The sequence below is a fragment of the Embiotoca jacksoni genome, unplaced genomic scaffold, assembly GCF_022577435.1.
Source record: "Embiotoca jacksoni isolate LCO1_2020_lvr unplaced genomic scaffold, fEmbJac1.0.p SCAF_1, whole genome shotgun sequence".
NCBI classification, from domain to species: domain Eukaryota; kingdom Metazoa; phylum Chordata; class Actinopteri; family Embiotocidae; genus Embiotoca; species Embiotoca jacksoni.
In genome coordinates, this window is record NW_027185229.1 from 3,437,295 (window position 1) to 3,449,135 (window position 11,841).

General features: G+C 42.0%; 1 protein-coding gene and 1 long non-coding RNA gene across 4 annotated transcripts; one reads left to right on the plus strand and one right to left on the minus strand.

Moving 5' to 3' along the window:
• Window positions 1-167: 167 nt before the first annotated feature.
• ankrd52b (ankyrin repeat domain 52b) lies at window positions 168-11,528 on the minus strand. 3 transcript variants are annotated; one of them, XM_069156277.1, is made up of 28 exons: window positions 11,399-11,528; window positions 10,580-10,663; window positions 10,135-10,213; window positions 9,975-10,045; window positions 9,677-9,877; window positions 9,324-9,411; window positions 8,674-8,816; window positions 8,296-8,508; window positions 8,107-8,185; window positions 7,894-8,008; window positions 7,204-7,286; window positions 6,990-7,107; window positions 6,634-6,702; window positions 6,411-6,551; window positions 6,254-6,307; window positions 6,034-6,145; window positions 5,864-5,935; window positions 5,571-5,772; window positions 5,364-5,451; window positions 4,845-4,962; window positions 4,516-4,735; window positions 4,300-4,387; window positions 4,129-4,212; window positions 3,540-3,685; window positions 3,224-3,306; window positions 2,714-2,796; window positions 2,496-2,587; window positions 168-2,408 (listed from the first exon to the last, which is right to left on the minus strand). In XM_069156277.1, the coding sequence occupies exons 1-28, from the start codon at window positions 11,423-11,425 to the stop codon at window positions 2,218-2,220; spliced, it is 3,144 nt and encodes a 1,047-aa protein (XP_069012378.1). In that variant the 5' UTR covers window positions 11,426-11,528; the 3' UTR covers window positions 168-2,217. The 3 variants fall into 3 exon arrangements, with proteins under 3 accessions (XP_069012378.1, XP_069012384.1, XP_069012391.1); XM_069156283.1 differs by lacking the exon at window positions 11,399-11,528 and adding an exon at window positions 11,135-11,380; XM_069156290.1 differs by lacking the exons at window positions 168-2,408; window positions 2,496-2,587; window positions 2,714-2,796; ... (13 more) ...; window positions 6,990-7,107; window positions 7,204-7,286 and having other exon boundaries at window positions 7,890-8,008.
• LOC138202358 (uncharacterized) lies at window positions 6,494-9,337 on the plus strand. The gene is made up of 3 exons (XR_011178638.1): window positions 6,494-6,558; window positions 8,302-8,888; window positions 9,282-9,337. It is a non-coding gene; the product is annotated as an uncharacterized lncRNA (long non-coding RNA).
• Window positions 11,529-11,841: the final 313 nt, after the last annotated feature.

The window sequence follows — 11,841 nt, forward strand, 5'->3', positions numbered from 1 at the left end:
TGAAAGATGGTGAAGCAGGGTTCAAGGAAAAACCCATTAAATGTTGGAGTGGATCCGAAATGCGGGGTGAATCCAGGAAAACATCTAAGGCCTACTAAATGACATACATCTTTAAATCCAGTAGGTGGCAGTACAGTTCAACGGGGACAAAACAGAGGCCATTCAGAAACCCTTCAGACAGGAGATTTATTTGTTTCTGTCATATGAATGCCAACCACAACGAAACCACAAAGAGTATTCAAGTTATTACACCCTGAAATGTCAGTACGATGTATGGAAGTCACACAGCTTGTTCACATGAAACACTGCAACAGTTATTCCTGAAAACATTTTACTGCAACACGTGCACAAAAAAAAAATGTCAAACCAATTTTTCCCCTATTCATTTCAAGTGTGAAAGAAAATCTGCATAATAAGGACACCCTACTGTAAAATGTAAACTTTCATGTCAGAGTGCAAACAGTTTAAAGCCACTTTAAGATAACACAGTGGGTATTAGTCATGAAAACAGGGAAGTCAATTAGGAAAAGGGCAAAAGCTTTCAAATGTGTTGCTTTCAAATTATAAAAAGGGTAAACGCTTAATGCACAACACCATTTACAAAATGTTGATATCTAAAGAGAGGCAGTGACATTTTTGCACCCGTACAGGTACATTGTGCTAATTCATTTAACTAGTTAAAAACAATTATCAAAAATAAAAAAAATTGTGAGCGCAGCTATTTTTCTTTATTTCAGTCATAAAATATCTAAAATATTTAAGAGGAACAGATTTCTTGAATGTCAATAACAGCTTTGGGATTTTTTTTCACTGAACCACTAAAAAGACAGAATCATAAAAAAATTGATTTATAAATAAAAAAAAAATTGTTGTTAGTGTTTCATAGAGCTTATAATTGCATCTGATTTTTTAATTTCACTTCTTTGTAGAGAAAACAAATGTAGTGATGAAATAACTGATAGATTTATGCAACATTTTATGAGTCATTAAGCAAAACTGCCAAATAGCTCAGAGTTGCTGCTTTTTTTTGGTTTAAGAAGTTTTGATCAGAAAAAAAAATAAACTACTGAAAGATGTCGTGGGCCCTTAAAAATAATCCACCGATCAATAATAAAGCTAGTTAATGTTATGCTGCAAAAAAATGAAATGTCACTATTACTAGAAACGCAGGACTTTCGTGCTCAAAGCCTGAATGATTTTTTTTTTTTTAAACCGTTCGTTCAAGCATGATTTTTATTTCTTTGACCTTTTTCACTGAAATCGGATGCGTCTTTCGTACTTTGCATTTGTAGCATCCGGCTCCAGATGTGCTTGTTATTGCACCTCCACTACAGTACACCCTGACCTGAGGTTACGTCTCCATATTCTTCAAAATAATATAAGTAAAAGGTTAACTTCATTTGAACAACTATACATATACACTAGACTCAATAGACTATATCATTAAAACTATAGACATGCTTGTGACTTATATTTACTGAACTGAAATGTAACTCATGATAATATTAGAATAATGAGGTTATTCATGGCAGGATAAGAAAATAGAGTCTTATTAAATTGCATAAAAGGTTTACAGCACCTGTTAGATATTTTAAAAGAAGAATATTAAATGTCTAATATGAAAAATAGCGCTTGCACACACACATTTAAATCAAACACGCGCAACAAACACCCGCACATTCAGCTGAGGACGAACATGCATGCTTCAGGTTTTGGTGGCTCAAAAATAAAAATAAAATACTGAGAGTGGACAGGTGTAATTCAAGAGGAGAGGCTTGTGTCGTATGCTCGCGTTAATCCTTCCATTAATTTCTAAAGGTTAGTACTTCATTAAAAAAAAACTCGTAACCGAGAGGATCATCTAGAAGGTGAGCTAATATTAGTAATGTGTAAGACTAGATTTTAGAGAAGCTACTGGTGCCCGAGTGTGGGCTGTATGAGCAGCTACATGACACATGTTTAAATGTCAGGACACGAGAGAGAGAGCGAGAAGGAGCTTTGCATGATCAAACTTGTTGGTGGAGACTTTGGGCTACGCTGGGGTGACATTTCACTCCCCAGTAGAGTGTGTGTGTGTGTGTGTGTGTGTGTGTGTGTGTGTGTGTGTGTGTGTGTGTGTGTGTGTGTGTGTGTCTGTGTGTGTGTGTCTGTGTGTGTGTGTGTCTGTGTGTGTGTGTGTGTGTGTGTGTGTGTGTGTGTCTGTGTGTGCTGCTTAAATCAGGCTTGACACAGGTTCCCACCGGACCCGCAGGTGGCTGCAATGACACAGTTCTTCAGGATGGGGCTGAAGTGGGAGGCGGTGCCGTTAGCAGCCTCTCGGGGAGGGAAAGGCTTCATGGTGGAGAGGATCAGGGCCAGGCAGTCTGCTACGTTTTTGTTGGGGGCACAGGCCAGAGCGGGGGTGTGGCCTGCCAGGGATCAACGGGGAAAGAGGTTAACCCAGCGTGTCCCTCGGGGGAAGGGGGGAGGGGGAGGTTACTGAAAAGGTTACTCACCTTCTTCATCTACAGCCATGACTGCTGCTCCTCTGCTTAGTAACACCTGCACTACAGTCGCAAGGCCTTTCCTCGCTGCTATGTGGAGCGGCCTGTGTGAGATACAGAGACAGATCTGACTACATACTGAGAACCAACGACACCACAATCAAGAGTTTACATGTGCACAGTCGTAAGCTAATTATTTCCATCATTTCATAGTTTAATACTGTACTCACATTTGGAGAGCGCTGTTTCTTGCATTTATGAGGGAGGAGTCGGTGACCTCTCCCAGGATCAACAGGGCACACATCTCATGACCCTGCAGAGTAAAACACGTTGTACTAAGAGTTAATGTGTGAAAGCAATATTGTACAAACTCCTTAAAAATATAGAAGATGTCCAAATGTAAACTTTCTGATTGAAAATGTAAACAAACCTTTTTTTTTTTTTTTTTTTTAAATCTTGAATTAATTTAGTGAGTTTCACACGGTGCAACGTTACAGCACGTTGTTACATTCATATTGTTAGAAGCCATTTCAGGGTTCGATTAGTTCAAATGATATTAAAAGTATTCTATATTTCCGAACAGTGTGAATAACGTTATTGTAAAGTTTGATTCGATTTTAAAACTGATTTTCAACAGGAGCCTCATTATATTTTTGCCAAATGATCTTTTACTAATTTCATGCAAAATGTAAATGTGCCACTGCATGCATACGATACATCCATATGTGTGTGCATGTGACCTTGCTGCAGGCTAGGTGCAGGGCTGTGTTATTATTGACATCCACCAGGGTCAGGTCTGGCTTCGCCTTGTGCAGCAAGAACTCTGAAACGCAGGAAAAAAAAGCAACGACAAACACAGAGTATTACATTTTAATGTGGAGTGACACTCTATCAGTGGTACAGGGGAATGAAAGGAAACCATTGGTGAGGACCGTGAGGCCCAAAACCCCAGTACACACATGCTCAGAGAAGCTTCTGGAGTTGAAGTCGGTCTTAATTTGTTTTCAGGTGCAATAACATTTTTAAAAACTGACCACAGAAAAGTCAGTCACATACCGACAGCCATGGTCTGTCCACAGTCAGCAGCAAACATCAGAGCGGAGCCCCCACAGTGATCCACAGCGTTGACCTCTGCTCCCTGGGCCAGGACCAGCTGAAGCCCAGCAACGCTTCCTGAATAAGCAGCTGCATGCAGTGGGGTCCTGCAGTCAAGCAGAAATACATATAAAAATAATACGGGAGGTCAAAATAAGAACAGGAGGTCAAAATAATAGGAGGTGACGGATGCACGGCTTCAGAACAACAAACTACTGTTCAGTTTGTATCTTTACGTCAAGGAAGGTGATGCAAAATAAAAAAAAGAATGTATGGCTGAATTTAAAAATCCTACAAAGGAATTAAACTCTATATAACACAACAGAACTTAAAGATGTTTACCATTTAAGTATTAACAGATATGTTTAATGACCTAAACATACTCTACATGTCATAGTGCCTAAAGAAAATTAAAAAAAAAAAAATGCTTTTATGGGATGCTATAAGTTAGTTGTAGTTATTTAACTGATGTATTCTCACTGTTTGGAAAAGTACGTTTACATCTGCAGTCCATTGTTGTGTGACGGTTCGTTCTGAATATCAGACCCACCTTCCTTTGGTATCACTAATGTTGACAGTTTGAGGGCCGACAGTCTTCACGAGAAGTCCAGCAGCAGCATCATGTCCATTAACTCTGTGTGGGAAGAACAGAAGTGTTAAAAGAACCACAATATATTTTCCGTCTAATACCCAGATGTACATCTATAGTTATGTTACTCACAGAGCACAATGCAATGGGGTGAAAAAATTTCCATCCTGGTTGCTAAAACGTTTGTTTTCAAGTAAAATGTGTAAACATCCTTCATGCCCTGAAGAAGATAGAAAAGACGAGGACAAATTATCATTCAAATCTTTGTCAAACGATGTAAAACAGTATGAATATTTATACATATTATTGTATCTCTTTATGTCCATAGTTGCTCGGTGACTGTCTCACCGTGGTAGGCGGCCCAGTGGGTGGGCGTGTAGCCAACGTAGTCCAACATGGAGTCCAGAGGGTCGGCTTTCTTGGCAGCTTTTAGCAAAGTGTGGAGCAGCTCGGTGTGACCGCGGGACGCTGCGAGGTGTAGCGGAGTCCTTCCCCGAGAGTCTCGACACAGAGCAGAGGCTCCGTGTTCCAGCAGAGCACAAACGCAGTCCTCGCTGCCCAACATGGCCTGCAGGACACCGGATCAGAGGTGAGAATAAAAAAAAAATAAAAAAAACAGTAACGGGGAAAGCTGTGAAGATCTGAATCTCTTATTTTAGAGACGTTCACACACTCACAGCTCGGTGCAACGCAGTGAAGCCTCGTTTGTCTGCAGCATCAGCCGTCGCTCTCTTCTCCAACAGGATGTGGACGCAGTCGGTGTGATGTCCCAGCGCTGCCAGCATGAGAGCCGTCCTGAACAACAAGAAACACTATTTAATGCTGTAAGTGTAAGCAGGTAAATAATTCTCTCATTATGTCAGAATTGTCTTCTCTGGGTAGCTCAGCCTTTAACAAATACATGGTTTTGATACCTGAACGAAGACAATCTACTGTAAATAATACTTTTACTACTGCTTACAATCAGTACAGAAAAACAGTTTTTAACTGAAACACTTAGCTTTCTCACTCACGGTTACAAAAAGACTGGAAAAATATTTAACTTTTCTGTAATCTAATGGAGACAAAACACTGAAAATTAAAACTAGGTGGCTCATAAACAGTCACTGCTGGAAAACTATAAAGGTATTTTAAATTCTGTCATTTCAAAATGTAATTATTAATTGATAAACGTAAAAAAAAATAGAGTCACTCACTGTCCCTGTGTGTCCTGACTGTCGATGATGTCGGCACTTTGTTCCCTGTTGACCAATAAAAGCAGACAGTCCACTTGACCCTCAGCCGCTGCATTCGGGGAAAGGAGAGTCAGATTTAGGAGTCGGGGCCACAAAGGTTTGTGACTTGGAAATAAACATCTTAACCACAAAGTCATATGTTTTATTCTCACACACACACGCACGCACCTGCAGCGTGGAGAGCCGTCCACTTGCGCTGGTGCTCCTTCAGCGTGTACGAGGCCTGATGCTTCAGCAGAACCTCCACACACGGAGAAAAGCCTCTGTGAGCAGCCAGGTGAAGAGCAGTTTGGCCTTTAATGTCTCGAACATCCAGACTCACTAACGTCTCACACAGCAGACGCAGCGCAGTGCAGTGACCATAGTATGCCTGTAATTGCACAACAACAGTGGCGTTAAAAGCTTGTGAACCAGAGGGGCTTCATTTAAAAGGCACATCTCTTATTTGGTGTCGTACTCACAGCTAGGTGCAAAGGACTGACTGGAATATTACTTTCAACCTCCTCGAGACAGTTGAAAGAAATCTCCAAAAGCTGCAGGAGGAGCAGAGTTTCAGTTCAGTCTAGCCTGAAGTCATTTTTATCAGACAATAATATAAAGAAAAGCATCAAAATCAAAAAGTGCTTCTGACCAGTTCCAGATGCTGTTTGTTCCCGTAAGCTGCTGCGTAGTGGACGGCGCTGTAGCCCTTACTGTTCTTCAGAGTCGGGTTCGCCCCGTTGTCAAGCAGGTAGTCCAGACACCTGAACGCAAAGAGTTAAAGGAACGTCGGGAATCCTGTGTGATGAGGTTTTATTCATTTCTCAGCAACACACACTACTTTGTGCGTGTCACGGGAACATGTGACTTACAGAGAGGCTTCATGTTCCTTCTCCACACGGTCTGGCTGTGAGTTTGCGTCCCCGCTGTGGAAACAAAGAAATCAAAATCAGGACCAGTAATGAAGAATTGCCCACTGTGTGCTCTGTCCCGGTTACCTCCTGAGTAAAACCATGTAAAGTCTCTCACCCACAGAAGGTGTGTGAAGCAGCGGCGTAGTGCAGCGGGCTGCAGCCCGTCAGATCCGGCTCGTTGACCTCGGCGCCGGCTCTCACCAGCGACACCGTGCACTGGCTGTTCCCGTTCGCTGCAGCGTAGTGCAGAGGAGATCTGGGAGGTAAGAAACGGAGGACAGCTGTGATATCAGGCAACAGAGTTCAGCTCCAACATCCAGACTTCCAGCACTGCTCACCTTCCCAGGTTGTCCTTTATGTCCAGCTCAGCAGTGCTGCTTAACAGCAAATTCAGACACTCAACATTTCTGCAAAACAAAGAATAAACGCAGTTGGAGTCTCGTCTGAGCAGCTCAGCCCAGAAAACACATTTAAAGTGGACGTGTATGATTTAGGAAAAGTTTTTTTGAATTATACTTTATACAAATATCTGTTGCATTTGAGTGACGGACACCAAACAGTTGTTTTTTTTTCATGAATATACCGACAGTGATGGCTGGTGGTCATGTTATATTTAATCTGTGGTCCAGGGATTTATTGCTCATTTCACAGAGTAAAAATAGTCCGAGCGTTGATATGCGTGTTCACCACTCACCCTCCGGAGGCAGCTGCATGCAGGCAGGTCCTCCCGTGGTCGTCTAAGAGGTTTACATCGAACCCTCTTGCTGACATCTGACCGCCCGTCAGAGGAGGCATGACGTTGTAGAACTGGCCTGAGAGAAACACAAACGGCACAAACACTTCAGTAAGTGATTCAAATCTAACGAGGAGGAGGTTCGATGAGGAAACGAGGCTGAACACATTCTCACCGTTAGACAGTAACTTGCGACAACAGTCTGGGAAACCGTAGAGCGCCGCCAGATGTAGAGGAAGCATCCCATAAATGCCCTGTCTGTCGAGATCAGAACATCGTTTAATTTGAGTTGGGGAATAAAATTCTCTCTGAAATTGTACAATCATTGTTGGATCAGAGGTTTAAATGTTGTTGGAAAGACTCTGATGTTTCAGGTTTCCAGGTTCTTCCATATTATCAGGTGCCCCATCAGATTCATTCACACTTTTAGAAAAGTCTCAGTCATAACTACAACTTTGTGTTGATGCGAAGGGACATTTCAAGTCAGAAGCTTGTCGTTACGATGCCTTCGATGTCACATGAACACGAGATAAATGTTAACGGTCAGGTGCGAATTTTATTTTCTGTCCTCAGTTCGCTTCTCCGCAGAGTTTAATCGCGTCATTTGAAATAACTGAATCTGTATGTGTGGGCCTATTTACTACATCATTAACTAAAGTCTAAGACAATTAGTTATGAGGTTTATAAAGCACTGTGATGGGTGCAGACGTTGAAATCTCCTACATTTTCTCCCTTCGGCCGATATTTATCAGCAAGCTTTTGGACAAAATCAAATAGTTTCTGAAGGTGTTTGATTGTTACTGTGAACCTGCTGACTTCCTTTACCTGCCATAATTAAACATCCTTTAGGTTTGGACCGACTTACCTGCCTTTGTCAGCACCGTTTGTCAGCAGAGTACTGATCAGTAACTCCTGACCATATCTGGCAGCAACATGAAGAGGAGTGCTTCCATTTACGTCGATGCAATCTACCTCTCCACCTGTGCACCGGTGGAAAATTGAGCAGTTATTTATACCTCAAGTATCCTTAATCAGTCACATGTCACAACAGGCTGTTGTAAATATATTTGGCTGTTACCATTTTGGATCAGAATCTGGGAGCCTGTGAAGCGCCCGTGCATCGCAGCCACATGTAAAGGGCTCTTCCCTTCTTTATTCTGTTCGAGGGAGGTAAAGAAAACCGTACGTTTATTCGATCCTCCTGTACGACTGCAGTTCAGAATAAATTTTTTTTTGTAATTTCTCGTCTGTTGTCTCGTCTTTTTACCTGCAGGTTGACGTCGGCGCCGTTGTTGACTAGCAGCTCGAGACACAGCACACCGCTGGAGGAGGTGGCGGCCAGATGCAGCGGCGTGTTGCCGTGGCGATTGGGCTGGTTGATGTTGGCGCCGCAGTTCACCAGTTCAGTGGCGACGGTGTCCTGCCCCATGTGACAGGCCATGTGGAGCGCCGTGTTCCCGAAGGAGTTGGGTTCATCGGCCTGAGACGAACGCAGAAGAAAGAAGAAAAACGGAGCGGTTTAACGTGAAAACTTAATTTAAAGCACTTAAAACTGTCGTCTGGTACAGAACGTACAAAACATAAAATAAATGGCAGCTACCGTGGAAAGTTATTTTCTAATAGTGACGTGACCGGACCACTTTACCTCCACTCCCAGCTTCAGGAGGTACTTGACCACGTCCAGCTGTCCGCTGACGGCCGCAGCGTGCAGCGGAGTGTAACCACGCTTGTCCTTGCAGGTCACATCTGCACTGTGAGACACGAGCAGCTTCACAACCTCCGAATGTCCTGTAGGAAGAATTCAATGTTCACTTCAAGTCAGAATGAGTTCGTGTTGATGAGACAAACAAATCCTACATGGTTAGTATGAATGCAAAAATATTATATTATAACCTTTAAGCATATTAAACATTAGAACACTTTAAACAATCAATCGTGCGTTGACGAAGACGGAAACTAGACTTTAAGGCAGAAACAGAAAATCAACTTTTAATTCTCTGTAAGCTTTGATCGACATTTAACTCTTTTACACACGAAAACTTTGGACTTGTTGAACAGCAAGAATCTTTTCTGCAAAATAAACATCTCTTCACAGGATGAGATCCTTCAGTCCACAAAGAAATATAAACGGACAGACACAGAATCGCAACACAGAGTACATATACATGTATACGTATTTTTTTACTATCTCAGAAACTCTGCAACAGGTGTGTCCGGTACTGACGTACATCTTTTCTTCTTTATACTCCCTAGAGACAGTTTAAGTGTGTCTGTTAGGAGGGAGACGCCACTCACCGAGGTACGCAGCCCAGTGGATCGGCTGCCTCTCCTTCTTATCTTTGGCAATCACGTTGGCACCTTTACACAGGAACAAGTTCACCATCTGCACAAACACGAGAAGTGGATAAAGCAGTGTGTCTATGCGACTATCGCGGTCCAGTGGACAGCGTTGTGTTTGTCCTGGGAGCAGTTTAACATCCTGGCACATTTATCCGAACATTATCATATCACAGCTACTCAAAGGAGCAAATGTTGTGTGCAGCTAGATTAATACAGAAAATCCCAAAGGAAATAAATCCACTCTGAAGCTTTGCATTGAAATGCTAAACAAAGGTTTAGGAAGAAGACGATCCACGTCCCGGTTTTACCTCTCCGTGGCCGTTGTGCGCTGCGTGATGCAGCGGCGTCCTTCCTGACCTGTCGGTTATGTCCAGGCTGCAGAAGTGCGGGATCAGAACTCCGGCGCAGCCCGTGGCCCAGTTCGCAGCGGCCATGTGCAGCGGTGTGTGCCAGAATTTGTCCCGCGTGTTGACCTCCGCTTTGTGCTTCAGCAGCAGATCCACAGCCCTCTTGAGAGAAAAGAACAAAGAGTCAAACGTGAAGATCTGCTCGTCAGTGGCTCTGCTTTATAGATATATTTCTGGAGTCGTGACGATAAGAGCGTACTTCATTTCGTGAGGCGGCCGCTCGGTGTAAAGGAGTCAGCGACCCCTGGTCCTTAGCGTTGACGTTTGCACCTGTAACAACGTTGTTTTTTTTTTGTATGTGATTGACTCACTGGATTAATTACTGGGACATATTTCACAGTAAGATTTGTGTTTTTTACCTGAACTAATAAGTAGGTCCATAACATGGACATTGCCCATATAAGCAGCAGCATGAAGTGGTGTGCTTTGTTCTTGGTCCTGAGACGGAAGAAAAAACAAATAAAACAATGTCGTTGCAGGAAAAAAAATTATTTTCCATTTTATCTGATTATCCAGAATTATATAAAATGTATAGTCTGACAATGTGTTTGCACAATTAAATCTTGTTTAATTCCTGCGCTACGTGTTTTAAACTTTTTATCTGACATAAATCGTGAAAAACGTCCGTAACCTAAAATATACACAATGCTTTGCAGGAAATTAGTTTACGATATAACTTTCACACACGAGTACAGCAGAACTCGATATACATTATTTAACCCAAAATATACTTCACGCTCGTCTGTTTGACATCGAAACTTGTAAAAACATCACGACTGCTGCGTGAATGTGGGATAATATTACCAGTGAATTGACATCTTCTTCATGGTTCAACAAAAACGTCACATCTTCTGTGTTTCGGCTGAATATGGCCTGGACCAGCGGAGACTGAAAGAGACATGTCGAAGAACATAGAAAAACAAAATGCATATTAAAAGGACAATAAAATCCGTTTATTATTGATTTTCTCGGAAAATAGTTTTGCAGAAGGCGAAGGACCGAAGCTGTGATAATAAAGATGCTGATCAGCTTTCACAAGTGTGTTGTAACCTAATAAATGATTTTTATGACGTAGTCCGGATGCCAATGACTCTGTTATCGCTCTGAGTGACATTTCCAGGGATGACGTCAATGATTATATTGACTGAGAAATATTTTCATGGAAATGATGCAGTCTGCAGCTGGCATCTATTTCACCACAAAGAAAACTTCCGTTTCAGGCACGCAACACTCGTTGCATTTAAATTCCTGCAACGCCTCATCAAACCTCAGCAGGACACGATGGAGACATTTATCTGAAAATGATGTTTACAATGTTTTTTGTCCGTTTTTTTTTTTTTTTTTTTAACTTTTATTTACCACTGAGCGCACATGTTATTGTGTTGGTTGCGTTGCAAAATCCAGACTTCAAAACGCTGTGCAGGAAATGATCGTGCGAAGCTCTCCCTGAAACCGAAACTGAATCTCTGTGTGCATGAAGTGAATTCGGGATGTTGAGGAGCGTTTCACAAAACTTTCCTCGTCATCTCGCTAACATGGCTAGCCAGCTGTTAGCAGCAGTGAGAAGTAGGGCAGGAGATAAAACGTGAAGTTAAGCAGCAGAGAAAAGGCGTCATTAACTACCTGGTCCTTGATGTTTCTTAGCTCCATGTCCCGATCACTCTGAAAGATCCTTCATTGAGACTTTGGTGTAAACTTGACTACATGTCACTTTGGAGCAGCTAGTTAGCCTACCTATAGCTTAGTTAGCAACTGGGGTACGAGATGTGGACACTTCAGTTGCCAAAACATCGCGAGATCAGTTACAGAAACGTGATTTCGAGAGGCTTTGATGTTCTTTTTTTTTTTTATTTTTTTGCTGTCGTGTTCGTAATTAACCAGATATTGTGCTCGCATTACTGATCATTATTAATACTATCATGTTAGGTTAGTATTTAATACAGTAAAACGTAAAACTTCTAAATCATGAATCTGAACCCCCCCAAAAAATCACATCTACACAAATGTAAATAAAAAAAAATACAGCTCAATTAATTGCAGTGGAAATGTTATGGTAATAATAGATA

Bases quoted from the DNA above. Each gene is read 5' to 3' on its own strand.
- ankrd52b (XM_069156277.1), bottom strand. From the start codon at position 11,425: ATGGAGCTAAGAAACATCAAGGACCAG. The intron at 8,817-9,323 runs GTGAGTGGCGTC...TTCTTCCTACAG, and splicing joins CCACTGGGCTGCGTACCTCG to GACATTCGGAGGTTGTGAAG. The intron at 2,797-3,223 runs GTCACATGCACA...TTTACTCTGCAG, and splicing joins TGCACCTAGCCTGCAGCAAG to GGTCATGAGATGTGTGCCCT.